Here is a 13,734-nt window from a genome sequence, read left to right on the forward strand (position 1 = left end):
GCATGAAAATGTTTTTAGAATATTGAGTAGATCATGCTCATAGTATAGTGTGTCTAAAAAACAAACAAACACCACAATATTATGATATGTTCATGTCTTGAACATAATCAGAAAAAGTCATAAAGTTTTAAAATGGCCTGAAATGCTTAAAATGGTCCTTTTATAGCCTGTTGAGACATATTATAGTCCGTCCAAAAATTAGAGAAAAACACCATGGTATCGTATGTCGATAAAATGCATAAAAAAGCTTTAGAATAGTATTTAGTACTTTGTTTTATTGTTCGACAGAACATCCAAAACATCTTTAAAAAGTGATGATTGGTGGCATTTTATTTATTTATTTTACAATTATTTCTTTCTCTCAATATTCTTCCAGAATGACATACATTATAATTTATATCTTTTTAAGAAACAGTACATGCTGGTGAAATGGTGAGAATACAGTGTGCAGTAGGAAAAATCATCCAGGCCCTTTATTAAACTACACTGTCAAGACGTGTGAATCATTGTGTTTCTACATCTGCCTTCCATATTACGACATCCAAAGAGATCTAAGGCTTTGTCATAAGCATTGTTTCTGCAACTGATAAATATTTACAGGCTACTTCTTTGAAGCAAATTAAAATAATAAATTATACTTTGGATTGACCCAGCTGTTGTTCTTCCTGTTCAACAAGATGGTTGAGTTTCATAACATGCTCGTGCGAGCATGAAACCCAATATAAAGTAAACAGCTACCACTGCTAAAAAGAAGATCCATTTTTTTTTAAATAAAAAATGACATAGTATAGTATGACTTGGGGTTTTTTCTTCAAATTGTGGACATCCTGTAATATGGTGTTTTTTCCGTCATTTTTGAACAAACTATACCAATAAACTTATCAACAGACTATAACTGGGCCATTTTGACCATTTTAGGCATTTTAAAATTTGACCTTTTTGACAAAAAACAACGTAGTATAGTGTGACTTCTTTTTCAAATTTTGGACATCCTGTTTTTTTTGTCATTTTCTGACAAACTATGCTACTAAACATATCAACAGACTTTTATTTGGCCATTTTGAGCATTCTAAGGAATTTTAAAATTTGACCTTTTTTGACAATAGTATGACTTTCTTCAAATTTGTGTCATCCTGTAATACGGTGTTTATCTGTCATTTTTGTACACACTATACTACTAAACGTATCATCAGACTATAATTGGGCCATTTTGAACAATTTTAGGCATATTAAAATTTGACCTTTTTTGACAAAAAAAACCCACATAGTATGACTTTTTTTTTCAAAGTCATTATTTTGAGAAACTTTCTCATAATAATTTAATGACATGGGAGTAAATGAGCTTCAGTTGAAGTCTCCAAATAATTTGTTCAGTAGAAAGGAATATTAATCTGACACGTTTGCAGACTTCTGGCCTTTCACAGCATGCCTTTTATTTCAGGGGAATATGAAAATGACATTAGAGGACAGGACACATGATTAACAGGGTGGTGCTACAATAAAAATAACAGATAAAGTTGTCAAAATGAACCAGAGAGAAAGTTCATGACTTATTACACACATTTCAAAACTTTTGTTTCCCCCAGACATTGTTTAATAATTGGTAGCAAGAGTCAGCTGATGGAGTCACACAGATTTCTCTAAAAAAAACAAAAAAAAACATGCAAATGCAACCAGTTCACTTTGGTCATGAGATAACCCACAATCATAATTAAAGGTTCTTTTTAGTCACAATCTCCAGCAGGGAATCATAACTGATAGGGGAAAACATAAATATTTACTAGGTAAAGTACCTGGACCTTCTGCTGGTTAAACTGCAACTGCAAACTTAAGTACTTTCTGTTTTGCTTTCTTTTGGAGAAAACAAAAAAACAAGGGCCTTAACTAAAGCATGATGGGATGTGAAGGGGTAACCCACACACATTTAAAGACTGTGTGATCAGGCTTTCAAAAAAGGCGCCACAAGGTTTACTTTCACTTTCCCTCTTCTTTATACTGTGGTCTGTATGAGCCCTTTAATTTATTAATTCCTTTAAATTGATCTAATGTCAGCAAATATATTGTGTGGTACTTTTAATGTGTGATATATGACGTCTAAATTAAAGAATTAAGGGACATTTCTGTGACTTTAAATGGGCATGAAATTCTGCTTCTGCAAGTTTTTTCTTTATTGTTCTTGGTGTTGTTTCAACAGCAATACAACCTTAATAAAAAAAAAAAATCTGTAGTTCTAGTTGTATTCAGAAGGGCTCCAGGGTTCATGGATCCATTCTCTATGTTTGGATTTTATCTGCTGGGAAGCTCGCTCACATGTAATGATGAGGGAAGAAAAGATCTTTTAAAATTAAAATACAGCCAGGAGACATACATTTCTGAGATTTAGCTCATTGTTTTAAAGAGTCTTTTGACAAATTAAAGGGTGCATTTCTTTTTGCTACAATGAATAAAAGGTGTTTAAATACATTTCTACATAATATAGGTCCAAATAACAATAATCTACACAAACATTTTTTTGTTCAGTCATGCTTCACGCCAACTGTTCCTCCACCACACTTCTAGCTTAAATTACTCAATAATTCTACTTTCAATAGAGTAGTGATTGATCATTTCTGGGGCACAAAAACAAAGGATGGGATGTAATTTAAAAACCAAGGCAGACTGCAGTTAATGCAGCTAAGTGTCATCTTCCCTTTTGGTTTTAAATGGTTTCATAATTATCTGAAAACAGGGTTTCTAGGGAGTTTATACTCAAGACATCAATTGGACACATCCATTAATAAGAAAAGACATTTCTCAGTTACAGCACTTTGCCTCTGATGAACAGGACATGACAACCATGATCATAAGTCGCTGTCTCTGCAGGACATTTACACAAGTTTTCACCTCAGGCCCAGGAGACCTGACCTGTTCAGACACAGCGTGACAGATAAAAACAGACAAACACCATCTCTTGGGTAACATGTTTGGACGTCTGTCTTGTGCATTAAGGTGTCAGCTCTACACTACCTCTACCTGTGAGAACATTTCTTATCACTCCTGTCAGCGAGTCCGTGGTGGTTTCTGTCCTTTGCTGGTGCAACGGTGCTCTCTTGTGTCTTACCCTGAGTCACATCACGTCCCCGCCTCCTGTTAGCTGAAGACACCGAGCACTGCTGTGTGTCACAACACCGTGAGCTCAAGCAAAACCACACTGTACATATACATGGAGTGCATATATATATTCACACCACAGAGGAAAAAGATTAGACTTTCCCCTCCCTGTTCCCTCCCGCTGCAAGTGTTTTCAGGCCTGACTCATGGTTTTCCATTCACACTGCTGGCAGACGTCGAGTTCTTGTTGCGGCCCAGCCAGGAGGACAGGAGGCCGCGGGGCCTCGAGGGCCGGGTGGGGGCCTGCGACAGGCGGACCATGCGTGGCGAGCGCCACACCTTAATGGTAGAGTCATCACTGGCAGACAGCAGCAGCTCCTGGTCAGCGGGGCTGAATGCCACCGAGTTCACCACGTCGTCATGTGCCAGTCGTGCCAGACAGATGTTGTAGTGGCGGTCCCAGATGTACCCGTGCTTGTCCTCTGCTCCACTACAGATAGGAGAGAGGAGGAGGAAAGTCAGGGTTGCGGCATACTGTTTAAACTCAAATCTAATGCTATTTAAGACATCAAGAAAAAAAAATGTAAACTCTTTCTGCAGAAAACTGAATGCACTTTAGCTTTATGTTTGAGACCATCTTGATAATATTAATAGGGAAACATGTCTGCAGGACATTTTGTATTTGTAAAAGCAAACTTTTTGGTGTTTCTGCATAAATATATTGACACCTGCTGATGAATTAATTATTAACTATTTGTTTCAGGCCCAAACATTCCCTGCTTTCTGCAATTTTTTTATCAGCGTTATTCAAATTTAACCATTTTTTAAAAAATCTATTTTATTATTTTATATTTATCAATATTCAAACAGTCATATGCATGTAAAAAAAGTTTGTGGTTTCATTTAGATTACATTTAGTCATTTAGCAGATGCTTTTATCCAAAGCGACTTACAGGAAGAAAAAAGCAAACAATCAAGGTACAGTGCAGTAAGAGCCATTAGTGCAGCAATAAGTGCTAGTGACAATTCTTTAAGGAGTAGAATTATCGTGTGGTGCTAGGAGAGAAAATGCTCTCTGAAGAGCTGGGTCTTCAGGGTTTTCTTAACGGTAGAGAGGGATTTTCAAGTGGTTTCCAAGTGCTGATGGCACTCTTTTGTCACTCATTCACTTTGGAAATAACCCAAGACTGTCAAACATTATCACCAAGAGTAATCAATACCACCCACATGGCAAACACACAGTGGTGGGTAAGTCAGGGTTACATACATCTACTTCTGCAAGTGGATCATTTCTATTCTGAAACTGTTTTTTGAGTGGAAACTTTTCAGAAATGTGTTCAGTAATGTATTGGAGCAACATTAAATTTCCATCTCCTCCTCCTCAAATTTGATATTGGGAGTTTATCCCCAACATACATTGTGTAATTGCAGGTGCTTTCATTTATATATTCTGTAACACTGATTAATAAATGACATAAGTTATAGCATAATGTAACTTGTTACATGCAACAGGTTTACATGATTTTTAAACTATGTGGCCCTTGCAGCTTAAGATTCTATAAAGAACAGGTGTTATATGTAAAAACAGGAGCATTGTGAGGCTTCTGTCCAAAATGATGACACTATAGAAACACAGATGTTACTACAATGATAAATGTTCCACCCTTGTGGTATCACTTCCCCCCCACCGAATTGCAGGCAAATTCATTGTGAGGGCTCCATGTGTGAGAGCTGCATCTATTGGAAGATGAGACGCTCTTAAGTCCCCCACCTTGCAACAAAGTCTCTGCTGACGTCAAGGAAAATGAAGAAGCACTCGTCGTTGGGCGTGAAGGCTCGGTGAGCGCGCAGGCTCCTTCTCTCCTCCCTCAAACTCTTCAGGTCAATGACGTGCAGGTCGATCTCCTCGGCAATGGGAGGAGGAGACATGGGGTCAGATATCACACAGCCGGCTGGCCAGGCCCGGCTATTCACATAAAGGTACCTGATCAATGAGAGGAGTGAATTTAAGAGTCAGAATGGCATCTAAGAATATGATTATATGTTGTTTTTTTTAAGACTTTTTAGGTTCTGAAAATACAGTAGAAAACTAAAACTATGTGGACACATAAACATTGGATCAGTATAATAGCAGAACGACTTGTTCTATTCCATTAACCCATTAAGGCCTAAAGCGCCTGGAAAAAAATGCCTGGAAAACCTATGGGCGATTTTCAAATGACACCCTAAAACCTGAAGTTTTTCTGGAAATTCAACACCTACTAAATAATAGATTTTTCAGCCTCTGTAGCAGATAAAAATGAAATTCAAAAAGTATTTGAGAGCTTATACCCGTGGCTTTCATACGAAGTTGAGTTTATTTGTCCAAACCTTCAATACATTTTTTTTTAAAAATCAACAAACTCAGCAAATGTTACATTTGTCTGAATAAAAAATCCTATGCATAATACTAATACATGCCCATTAGCAAGATGCAAACATGATATGACCATTGGAAGAACAAGACATAGTTCTCATTAGCCTACTCTAATAAAAAAAAAATTATCATCATAATAATAATAATAATAATAAATAATAATAATACATTTTATATATTGCACTTTTCAGGGTACTCAACGACGCATAAAGTAATATAAGACATAAACAGTCATGATTTCTTATATCATCATCACAATCAATTAGCCTATTATTATTATTATTATTAATATTAATATATTATTAATAATATTATTATCTCCAGATGGCCACAAATCTGTCTGTTCTTTGGTGAAAATATGTTGTCTTAAAACATATTCTTCATCCATAAATGCCGGTCGATTGGTTCCGAGGGTTCAAAGTCCGGATCAGCAATTAAATGATCGGCGCTGTTTTCATCTTCCGTCACTTACTGCTGAGCTCCTCCGCTATAGTCGTCTTCCTCCATGATTTATAAGTTCTGGAAAAGTCCGATGTTGCATTGCGACACTCCCGCATGTATTCTGATCATGTTCTGATGCATTTCATTGGCCAGGGGACCGAAAATAGGTGGAAAAAATACTAATACTACAAAATGACATATCCGCTGTCAAGGCCTTAATGGTAGAGTGACGCAACAGCGCTCCCAGCTTTAATGGTAGAAATGCAGTAATGCTTTCCCGGCAGTCAATGGGTTAATATGCCACTATAACAGCGTCCACCCTTTTAAGAAGACTTTCCACAAGATTGTAGATTTTTTGCTCACCTTTCAGCCAAAACATCATTAAGCCACTGATGTCGCAGTTGTCTCTCTAGTTCATACACATGAGCCCATAAAACCTATTTTCTAAATGAAAGCATAGTGAATCTAAACATAATTTACTTACCTGTGGTCTGGAGAAAGGCCCATACCAATGATGTGTCCGTGAATATCGATAACATGGTCGAGGGAGTCAAAGAACTCATCTGAACTCCGCTCTTCCCCAAGGACAGGACCACAAGTGGTCATCTGGTCGGGCTTGATCCGCTTAATACCTGGAAAGTAACAAAGACTGTCACATGAGACATCTGACAGCAGTGGGTTTACTTTTTTTATAGTTATATATATATATAGCTATATATATATAGTTTATATATTTGTTGTATTTTATATGCATAGTTAACCCTTGTGCCTCATTTTAAAAAAAACTTGCTTTGCTGTCCGAGGACAAAAATTCCTGCATCAAAAAACTGCAATATTATATATTAATAATTTTTCCACTTAAACCTTTTAACAAACATCAATCCTGATCATCACTACCAAGTAGTCATTCTTTTCTGATTTTTATACATTTAAATGCCAATTTGTTTACATAACGCCACTGTTGTCATCGCACAAAACAAATATGAGAAATAATATCAAAACAACAAAAGACTGAATTATTTTCTGTATACTTAATGCTAGGGGGATTTTTCACAACATCGATTTGATACATTGCATTAAACACTGCAGTACTCCTTAATACAGCAGCATGCATTAACCCCATAGAATACACATGAGTGGATTGTTCAATCTAGTAAAACTAGAAAAACTACTATTTTAAAGCCAGAAAAATGTACAAAATGCCAGAAATGTCCTTAGTGAAGCACAAGGCTTTGCTGGAGGAGCTTGGGGGTGATCTTACCTATCTGGTGAGGGGAGTATGTAAGGCTGCCGGTGGTGAAGAGTAAATATGTTTTGTCCTCTCCGTCCCCAGGCTCAGAGGGATCAATTAGGCTGGTGTCAGGGGCCTTCGTGTGGGCTGAGCCTATCATCTTAGCCACATGGGTCTCAATCTTCAATTCCATTTTCCCAACTTTTTTACGATTCTAACAGGAAGGAAGAGGAGTACAAAAGAAATGATGAATGAAGAAAAATATTACTTTAAATACGTGATCAAAATGCCAGAGTTTTACACCTAGCTCACTTCTATAACGTGGTCCAGGCTTGACATGGTGGGCTGAGGAAGGCGGCCGGTGGCGAACCTCTCTTCCCTCTGGCTCTCCTCGCCCCCCTCGGCTTCCTCATCTTCTTCCTCACTGCCGGAGGTTCCCAGGTCAAAGAGGAGGGGCTGGTGCTGCTGCTGCTGCTGCCCTTTCTGCCGTCGAGCCTGGGACTGAGCCTCGTAGTCCAGCAGCAAGTCCGGGTTGTCATGACGACGGCAGTGGGCCACCATCACCGTGCGAATGGTGCTGGCGTTGACGTTCTGGATCTTGAAAAGGCGCTTGACGACATTGACGTTCTCTGACTCAACATCCTGTCAGAGGAAAGAAAGGCGTGAGAAGGAAAGGATGACAGGGAGAGACAGAGGAGACAAAGGAAGAGGATGTGTGTTTTCTTCCCTTGTAAACACACTGTTGTTCACTTGCACACATTCACATTAGGGAGCTGCTCAATTAAACTGAACTGGCAGAAATTATTTGTAAAGAATCTTGTTTTTCAGAATTGTGAAAAAAAAAGATGTTAGCATTTCATTTCCCCCCATTGCAATGGTGGAACAAATAAACCAAATGCAGCAGGTAATTTAGAAAGCTCTTGATCAAGAAAAAACACTTTCAGGTTTTTCAAAAATGTTGTACAATAACATAATTCCAAGACAAAATACGAGCCAAACAATTCTTCCTGTTTTCCTGACATTCTGTATCTGCACTTAGAAAAGAAAGGTTTAGACTGACACGTCTAGCAGCTGCTGCACTAGGTCTCACCTGGAAGGCTTTGTTTAGCCAGAGCACAGAGCAAGACGTCATGTTTCCAATCCAGTGCAGGTTCCCAGAGATCAGGTGGGTCTCATTCAGCCAGCAGCCAAACACGTCATACGGCTTGTTCCTCACACGTGACAACAGCGTGTAGTTTTCTACAGACGCAGGGACCACAAGTTGAAAAACATAAACAAAGTCTTAGTTGAAGAACGACTGGCACAAAAGATTATAATGTCAAGAACTAAAAATAACTTAAACAAGCATCAACAGGAAAAGATGACGCATGACTGTTGTAGGATTTGTTCTGGCCCCTACCCAGACTGATGACGGCGATTTCCCCAGACGAGGAGTGGTGTGGGCCCAGGTAGACACCAGACACCAGCAGCAGGGTGTCGTCAGCGTTGAACTGGGAGAACTGGGTGTAGCCCCAGTTAAACTGCCGCATGCTGGAGCTGTGCACCAGCGAGATATTACCATCCTGCCGCTCCGTGTCCCATAGCTGCACACAAGAAGCCAGAGGACGGGTGTGGAAAGAAGTGAGTGGATGATAAGAAGGACGACAGCTGATGGAGGCTACACATTTGCACCAAAAGGGCTCAAAACTCCCCAGGATTTATTATCATTGCATCAATATGTTACAAGAGCTTACTGCCTAAAAAGAGATATTTCGTCCTGTTCAGGGTTTTCCCTACCATTATAAGGCCATTTTGGGCACCACCTAATATAAATGAATGTCATGTGGAGAGCGTAAAAAAGTACTTAATGGCTTTTCCAGATCAAATGTTTTTGTTGGTCCCCAGTGGACTTCTTAAGTAAGTTTGTTCTTTAAGCTTTTTGGGGCATTGTTTATTAAATATGTGTTCTAGTTTTTCCAACTTATATATGTAAATAATAATAATGGTCCACAATTGTGTTAAATTGCATATTGTTTTATTTCATTTACTTGGGGGAAAAAAACTTTCTTAATGAACCTTTATAATTAAAATTTTGTGAAACACACATGTAACTGCAGTATAAGTGGCATTGGCCCTTATTTATCAAACGAGCGTAGAAACGAGCACACATCTGAGCGTATATTTGGTCTTACGATAGGGTTCATGTGTGATTTATCAAAAGTTCATATCTCTCGCCACAGCGTAAGAATGGTCGGGTGTTGATAAATGTGGCTGCTCGAAACAAGCGTAATTTAAATACCACGCCCTAATATATATAGACATATATGTCTACGTTTATATATACCCGATTCAGATGGCTCGCACAGAGAGTTTACAACACCGAAGGATGCAATACGGCTAAAAAGAGTATTTCTTTTCGTTTCCTTTTTTTTAAAGTCAGCTTTATTAGCAGAGTGCACCGTCACAAATAACAACAGGAGCAAAATAGACATTTTACAGAAATACGCAGCGATGGAGGTTTATCAAATAAAAGTACTTATAGTTATAAACTCAAACAAGTTCACTGAATATTTTACATTTGGAGCACAGACTTAAATTTCCTCAGCTTTTTGGTTGCAGCCAGGAGGTAAACAATGTTTTAAAGTAAGTTTTAAGTCCAAAAGAAGAGGAATTTCTCAGAGGCAGAAAGTGAAACGCTGACGTCCAACAGGTGCAACAGAACCAACTGGTTTTTTTTGGCAGCATAAAAAGTGAAAAGGAAGGAAATCAGCGCCGCTGTCAACTGCTGTAGCAGCGGACCATTCAACTCCCGGTGAGGTTGGAATATTTGTGGAGAGATATTATTCACTCTTTTACATTTACTAAGAATGATGTCCTAGTTAGAGGAGCGTGTGGCAGCGCTGATTGGAAATGTTTATATTCGGGCAGCACCAGTGGTGAAGGAGACATGATGCTCCATTGTCCGAGCCGGATAACGGTAAATAGCAGAAGACAACAACATTTAATAGCCTCGGCTAGTATTCTGTTTAAACAACTTCACGGTCGCAGGGTGTATTTATTTTAAATTATGTTTTAATGATAAATGATGTAGCCTAAACATGCTTTGGTTTGTCACCATTAAAAACAAAACACAGCAGAGTATTATCAGCTCCAGGCATCATAGTCTAAGATCAATTCTCCGACTCAGACGTTTGGACTTCACGCTGACTCAATTTTGCGTACACGAGCTGAGAGCAGACGTGAGATCTGATCGTACCCTCCGCTCACGTCCAAATCGATAAATGCCGAGGCTTGTATAGAAATGATTGTACACCCACTTTACGCTCACTTTCTGTTGTACGCTTGTTTGATGAATGAGGGCCATTGTGTTGAAGGGACAAGTTTTGTTTCAAAGTTTTTCTTTTTTCTTTCTTTACCAAGCTTTATTCTTTAGGTTCATCTATTTTAGCTTGCTTTGGCCCTGAAATGTATTTTTTAAAGCAGGACTAACAGGAAACCAGGAGAAAACCCCCACAGTTAGGTATGTTGCCAAATTTTGAACACAATCACTTGTCACACTGGCAGAAAGAAAGAAAATAAGATCTGGGTAGAAAGTAACCTCAATAATATTTTAATCCCTACCTTAACGGTGCAGTCTTTGGAGCAGGAGGAGAAGCGATGACCCCTGTGAGAAAAAGCCAGGTGGAGGACCTGGTCAGTGTGCTCTCTCAGTGTCTGAACCTCCACACAGGGGATACAGTCATACAGACGCCTGAACTCTCTGTACCACGACACGGACGCTGCACAAAGGAAGAGCAGGAGATATTTAAAGAAAGCTGTTATCAGTGGGGGGTTTTAAATACTGAGTGAAACCAACTTTGATTTCTTCTGTTAAACACGATTTTCTACCTGGGTGCCGGGGTACGGAGCGCGGTATGCGGTAGTAGCTGTAGAACAGTTCCCTCCAAAGGAACTCATCTCTAGAGACAGCCAGCCACTGTCTACAGGTCAGACCAGCTCTCAGCACGGCATCATGGGGCAGACGCAGGAAGATCTCCAACACCAGGCTGTCCGGCAGAACTGGGCCACACTCCATACTAACATCCTGGGTATAACACACACACATCCCAGGGACATCGATGAGATGTTATGTGAAAGCAACTTGTTACATTGAAGCTGTATGATATGAAGGAGTCAACCATGTTTTTTTGGCTGACATCAATCAAATGTTAAAGTAAATCTTCCCAAAAACACTGGAAGAAAGACATTATGTATGCTTTTTTTCATTATCACATTATTGATTAATTGTTTTAGCTCTTGTCAAATACAGAGGCGAACACATTGACTGCAAGATCTGACGAGAGTCATTTAATCCTCGACTTTGCAAACTTGAGATGCCGTCTAATTTACTGATTTGGCAAAACACAGCTTAAAATAAATTACCTTGAATGAAAATACAGGTTTCTCCAAGTTTAAAGATTTTTGGAAATAATTTGAATAATGCAAGTGCACAACTCCATAAAAACACATACCATAATTCTGGTCATTTTTAGACCTTTTAATTTGGAAAAGTTAGATATCACACCTTTATTTATTTTTTACCTATTCTATAATATTTTATACAAAGATTGTATGTGTATTGACTGAAGAATCACTTTAAATCTGAGCACAGTTGAAAAAAGGCATACATTACATTTCAGGCAACAGATGACAATCACTAAATGCCAAACTTAAATGGTACATACTAGGGCTGCAAATGTCTCAATCGATCAGTAAGTTGTATTTCTATAAAATGTCAACAAAAAATGTGAGAAATTGCTCATATAACGTAGAAGACAAAAACCTAAAATCAGTCATTATTTTTACCCTCTGCACCCATAAATAACTTGAGGCCCCGTCTATTAAAAGGACTAATTTGGTGTGACAGCTGAGAGCTGAGAGCTGTCACACCGGTGTGTGTTACAATATCCAGATAGCAGCACTGAGCTGTGTTCAGGTCTCCTGCTGTCAGACCACATCATTAAAGTTTTCATCATCATTATGTTCGGCTTGTCAGTGCATCTACAAGTACTCCATAATAACCATATAGCTTAAAGACTCCACATTTTTCTCCGGGCTGTAAGAGAAGAATAAAGGAGGGGTTTATGGTATATGCTGGAACAGAGCCATGCTAGCGTGGCATTTCCTCATTTACAAGCTAAAACGAGCGTATAACATTAGGAATTTAAAGCTAAACAAACTTCATAAAAATCAATCAGTGCCTTTGCTAAATCCTAAAGAAATTACAGCAGTTTATTTTTTCAGAATCAACCCGTCGTGTGTAGATGACCTATCATGGACATATTTGTCGCTCTGCGTAAAACTCACAACAAGTTACTGTGTTTACACTCAAAGCAGACTGTCCAGCCTTCATAATGAACTAAGGCACATTAACTAGCAAAATATCTAACAGCTTGTGGACGTTTTTGTGTATTTACCGAACACAGAAAAGCAATTAAGAGCTTAATTTAAAGACATGCTAGCCAGAATTGTATTTCACGCTAACGTTAAGCTAGCTAACTAGCCAGCTAGCTGTTAGCTGTCATTTGATTCAACTTTTAGCTTCGAAATTTATTCCTGACAACAAGCGGTGACTTTTACAAACTAATGCTTTCGTTGCTGTAATTAATCATCTTGGATCAGTACAAAGCTGGTGACATTATAAACTGTGACCAACCTGCTGGATCAAAGTATGTTGGAGAGAATCAAACGGCTAGCTAGCGCTGAAGGCTAGCCACAGAAAAATGACAACAATCCTGCAGCAGCGTTCAATCGACCAGACTCTACTAACAGATCACAGTAGCAGCATCGCTCCAGCAAGGCCAACTCAATCTATTTCAGATCTACAGGTGGACTCAGTCTTAGATACATTTTCCATTTGATTAAAATCTCTTGGTTATAACGACAATCGACAAGATATTTTGTCATTATGAACTAGCTTAGATCTTTGTCGTAGAAAAAAATTGATTTATATCCAGAAACAACATGATTTTCCCTTTTATTTTATGTTATTTTATCCGGAAACAACATTATTTTCCCTGTAAAAATATAATTTTTTTTTATTTTTATCCAGAAACAACATGATCTTCCCTTTAAAAATATACATTTAAAAAAAACCAGAACAACACGATTTTCTCTTAGAAAAATCGATGTATATCCAGAAACATGATTTTACCTCTTTTTTTTAATATATATTTTTTATTCAACAATAACATAATTGTACCTTTAATGAATTTCTTTTAATATCCAGACACAACATTGTCAAAGCTTTATATAATTTGTATTATAGCTCTGAGAGACACCATTCCAACAGTGTTGGAAGAAGTATTCAGATTATTTTATTATTATTATTTATGTAAAAGCAACAATACTTTAATGTCAAAATATATTCTGTTTCAAGTAAAAGTCCTGCATTCCTAGTTTAAAAAATACAAAGTAGGCCTATTTGGATCAAAATATACTTAAAGTATCAAAATGAAAAGTAATTATTATGCAGAATGGCCCATGTTTTAATCACATATATATATATATATATATATATATATATATATATATATAT

The 13,734-nt window shown here is 38.0% G+C and overlaps 1 protein-coding gene across 1 annotated transcript; it reads right to left on the minus strand.

The window, feature by feature from the left end:
* Positions 1–1,405: 1,405 nt before the first annotated feature.
* On the minus strand, positions 1,406–12,996 carry fbxw5 (F-box and WD repeat domain containing 5). The gene is made up of 10 exons (XM_059358559.1): positions 12,853–12,996; positions 11,046–11,241; positions 10,779–10,936; positions 8,578–8,761; positions 8,269–8,417; positions 7,491–7,820; positions 7,209–7,392; positions 6,432–6,579; positions 4,862–5,074; positions 1,406–3,580 (listed from the first exon to the last, which is right to left on the minus strand). The coding sequence occupies exons 2-10, from the start codon at positions 11,230–11,232 to the stop codon at positions 3,295–3,297; spliced, it is 1,839 nt and encodes a 612-aa protein (XP_059214542.1). The 5' UTR covers positions 11,233–11,241; positions 12,853–12,996; the 3' UTR covers positions 1,406–3,294.
* Between the last annotated feature and the right edge of the window lie 738 nt (positions 12,997–13,734).

The sequence above is a fragment of the Centropristis striata genome, chromosome 19 (assembly GCF_030273125.1).
Source record: "Centropristis striata isolate RG_2023a ecotype Rhode Island chromosome 19, C.striata_1.0, whole genome shotgun sequence".
NCBI classification, from domain to species: Eukaryota; Metazoa; Chordata; class Actinopteri; order Perciformes; family Serranidae; genus Centropristis; species Centropristis striata.

Excerpts from the sequence above, each read along its gene's own strand:
- fbxw5 (XM_059358559.1), bottom strand. The coding sequence starts at position 11,232 with ATGGAGTGTGGCCCAGTTCTGCCGGACAGCCTGGTGTTGGAGATCTTC. Across the intron at positions 10,937-11,045 it reads CTCCGTACCCCGGCACCCAG|CGTCCGTGTCGTGGTACAGA; the intron begins GTAGAAAATCGT and ends TCCTTTGTGCAG. Across the intron at positions 7,821-8,268 it reads GGCTAAACAAAGCCTTCCAG|GATGTTGAGTCAGAGAACGT; the intron begins GTGAGACCTAGT and ends TTCCTCTGACAG.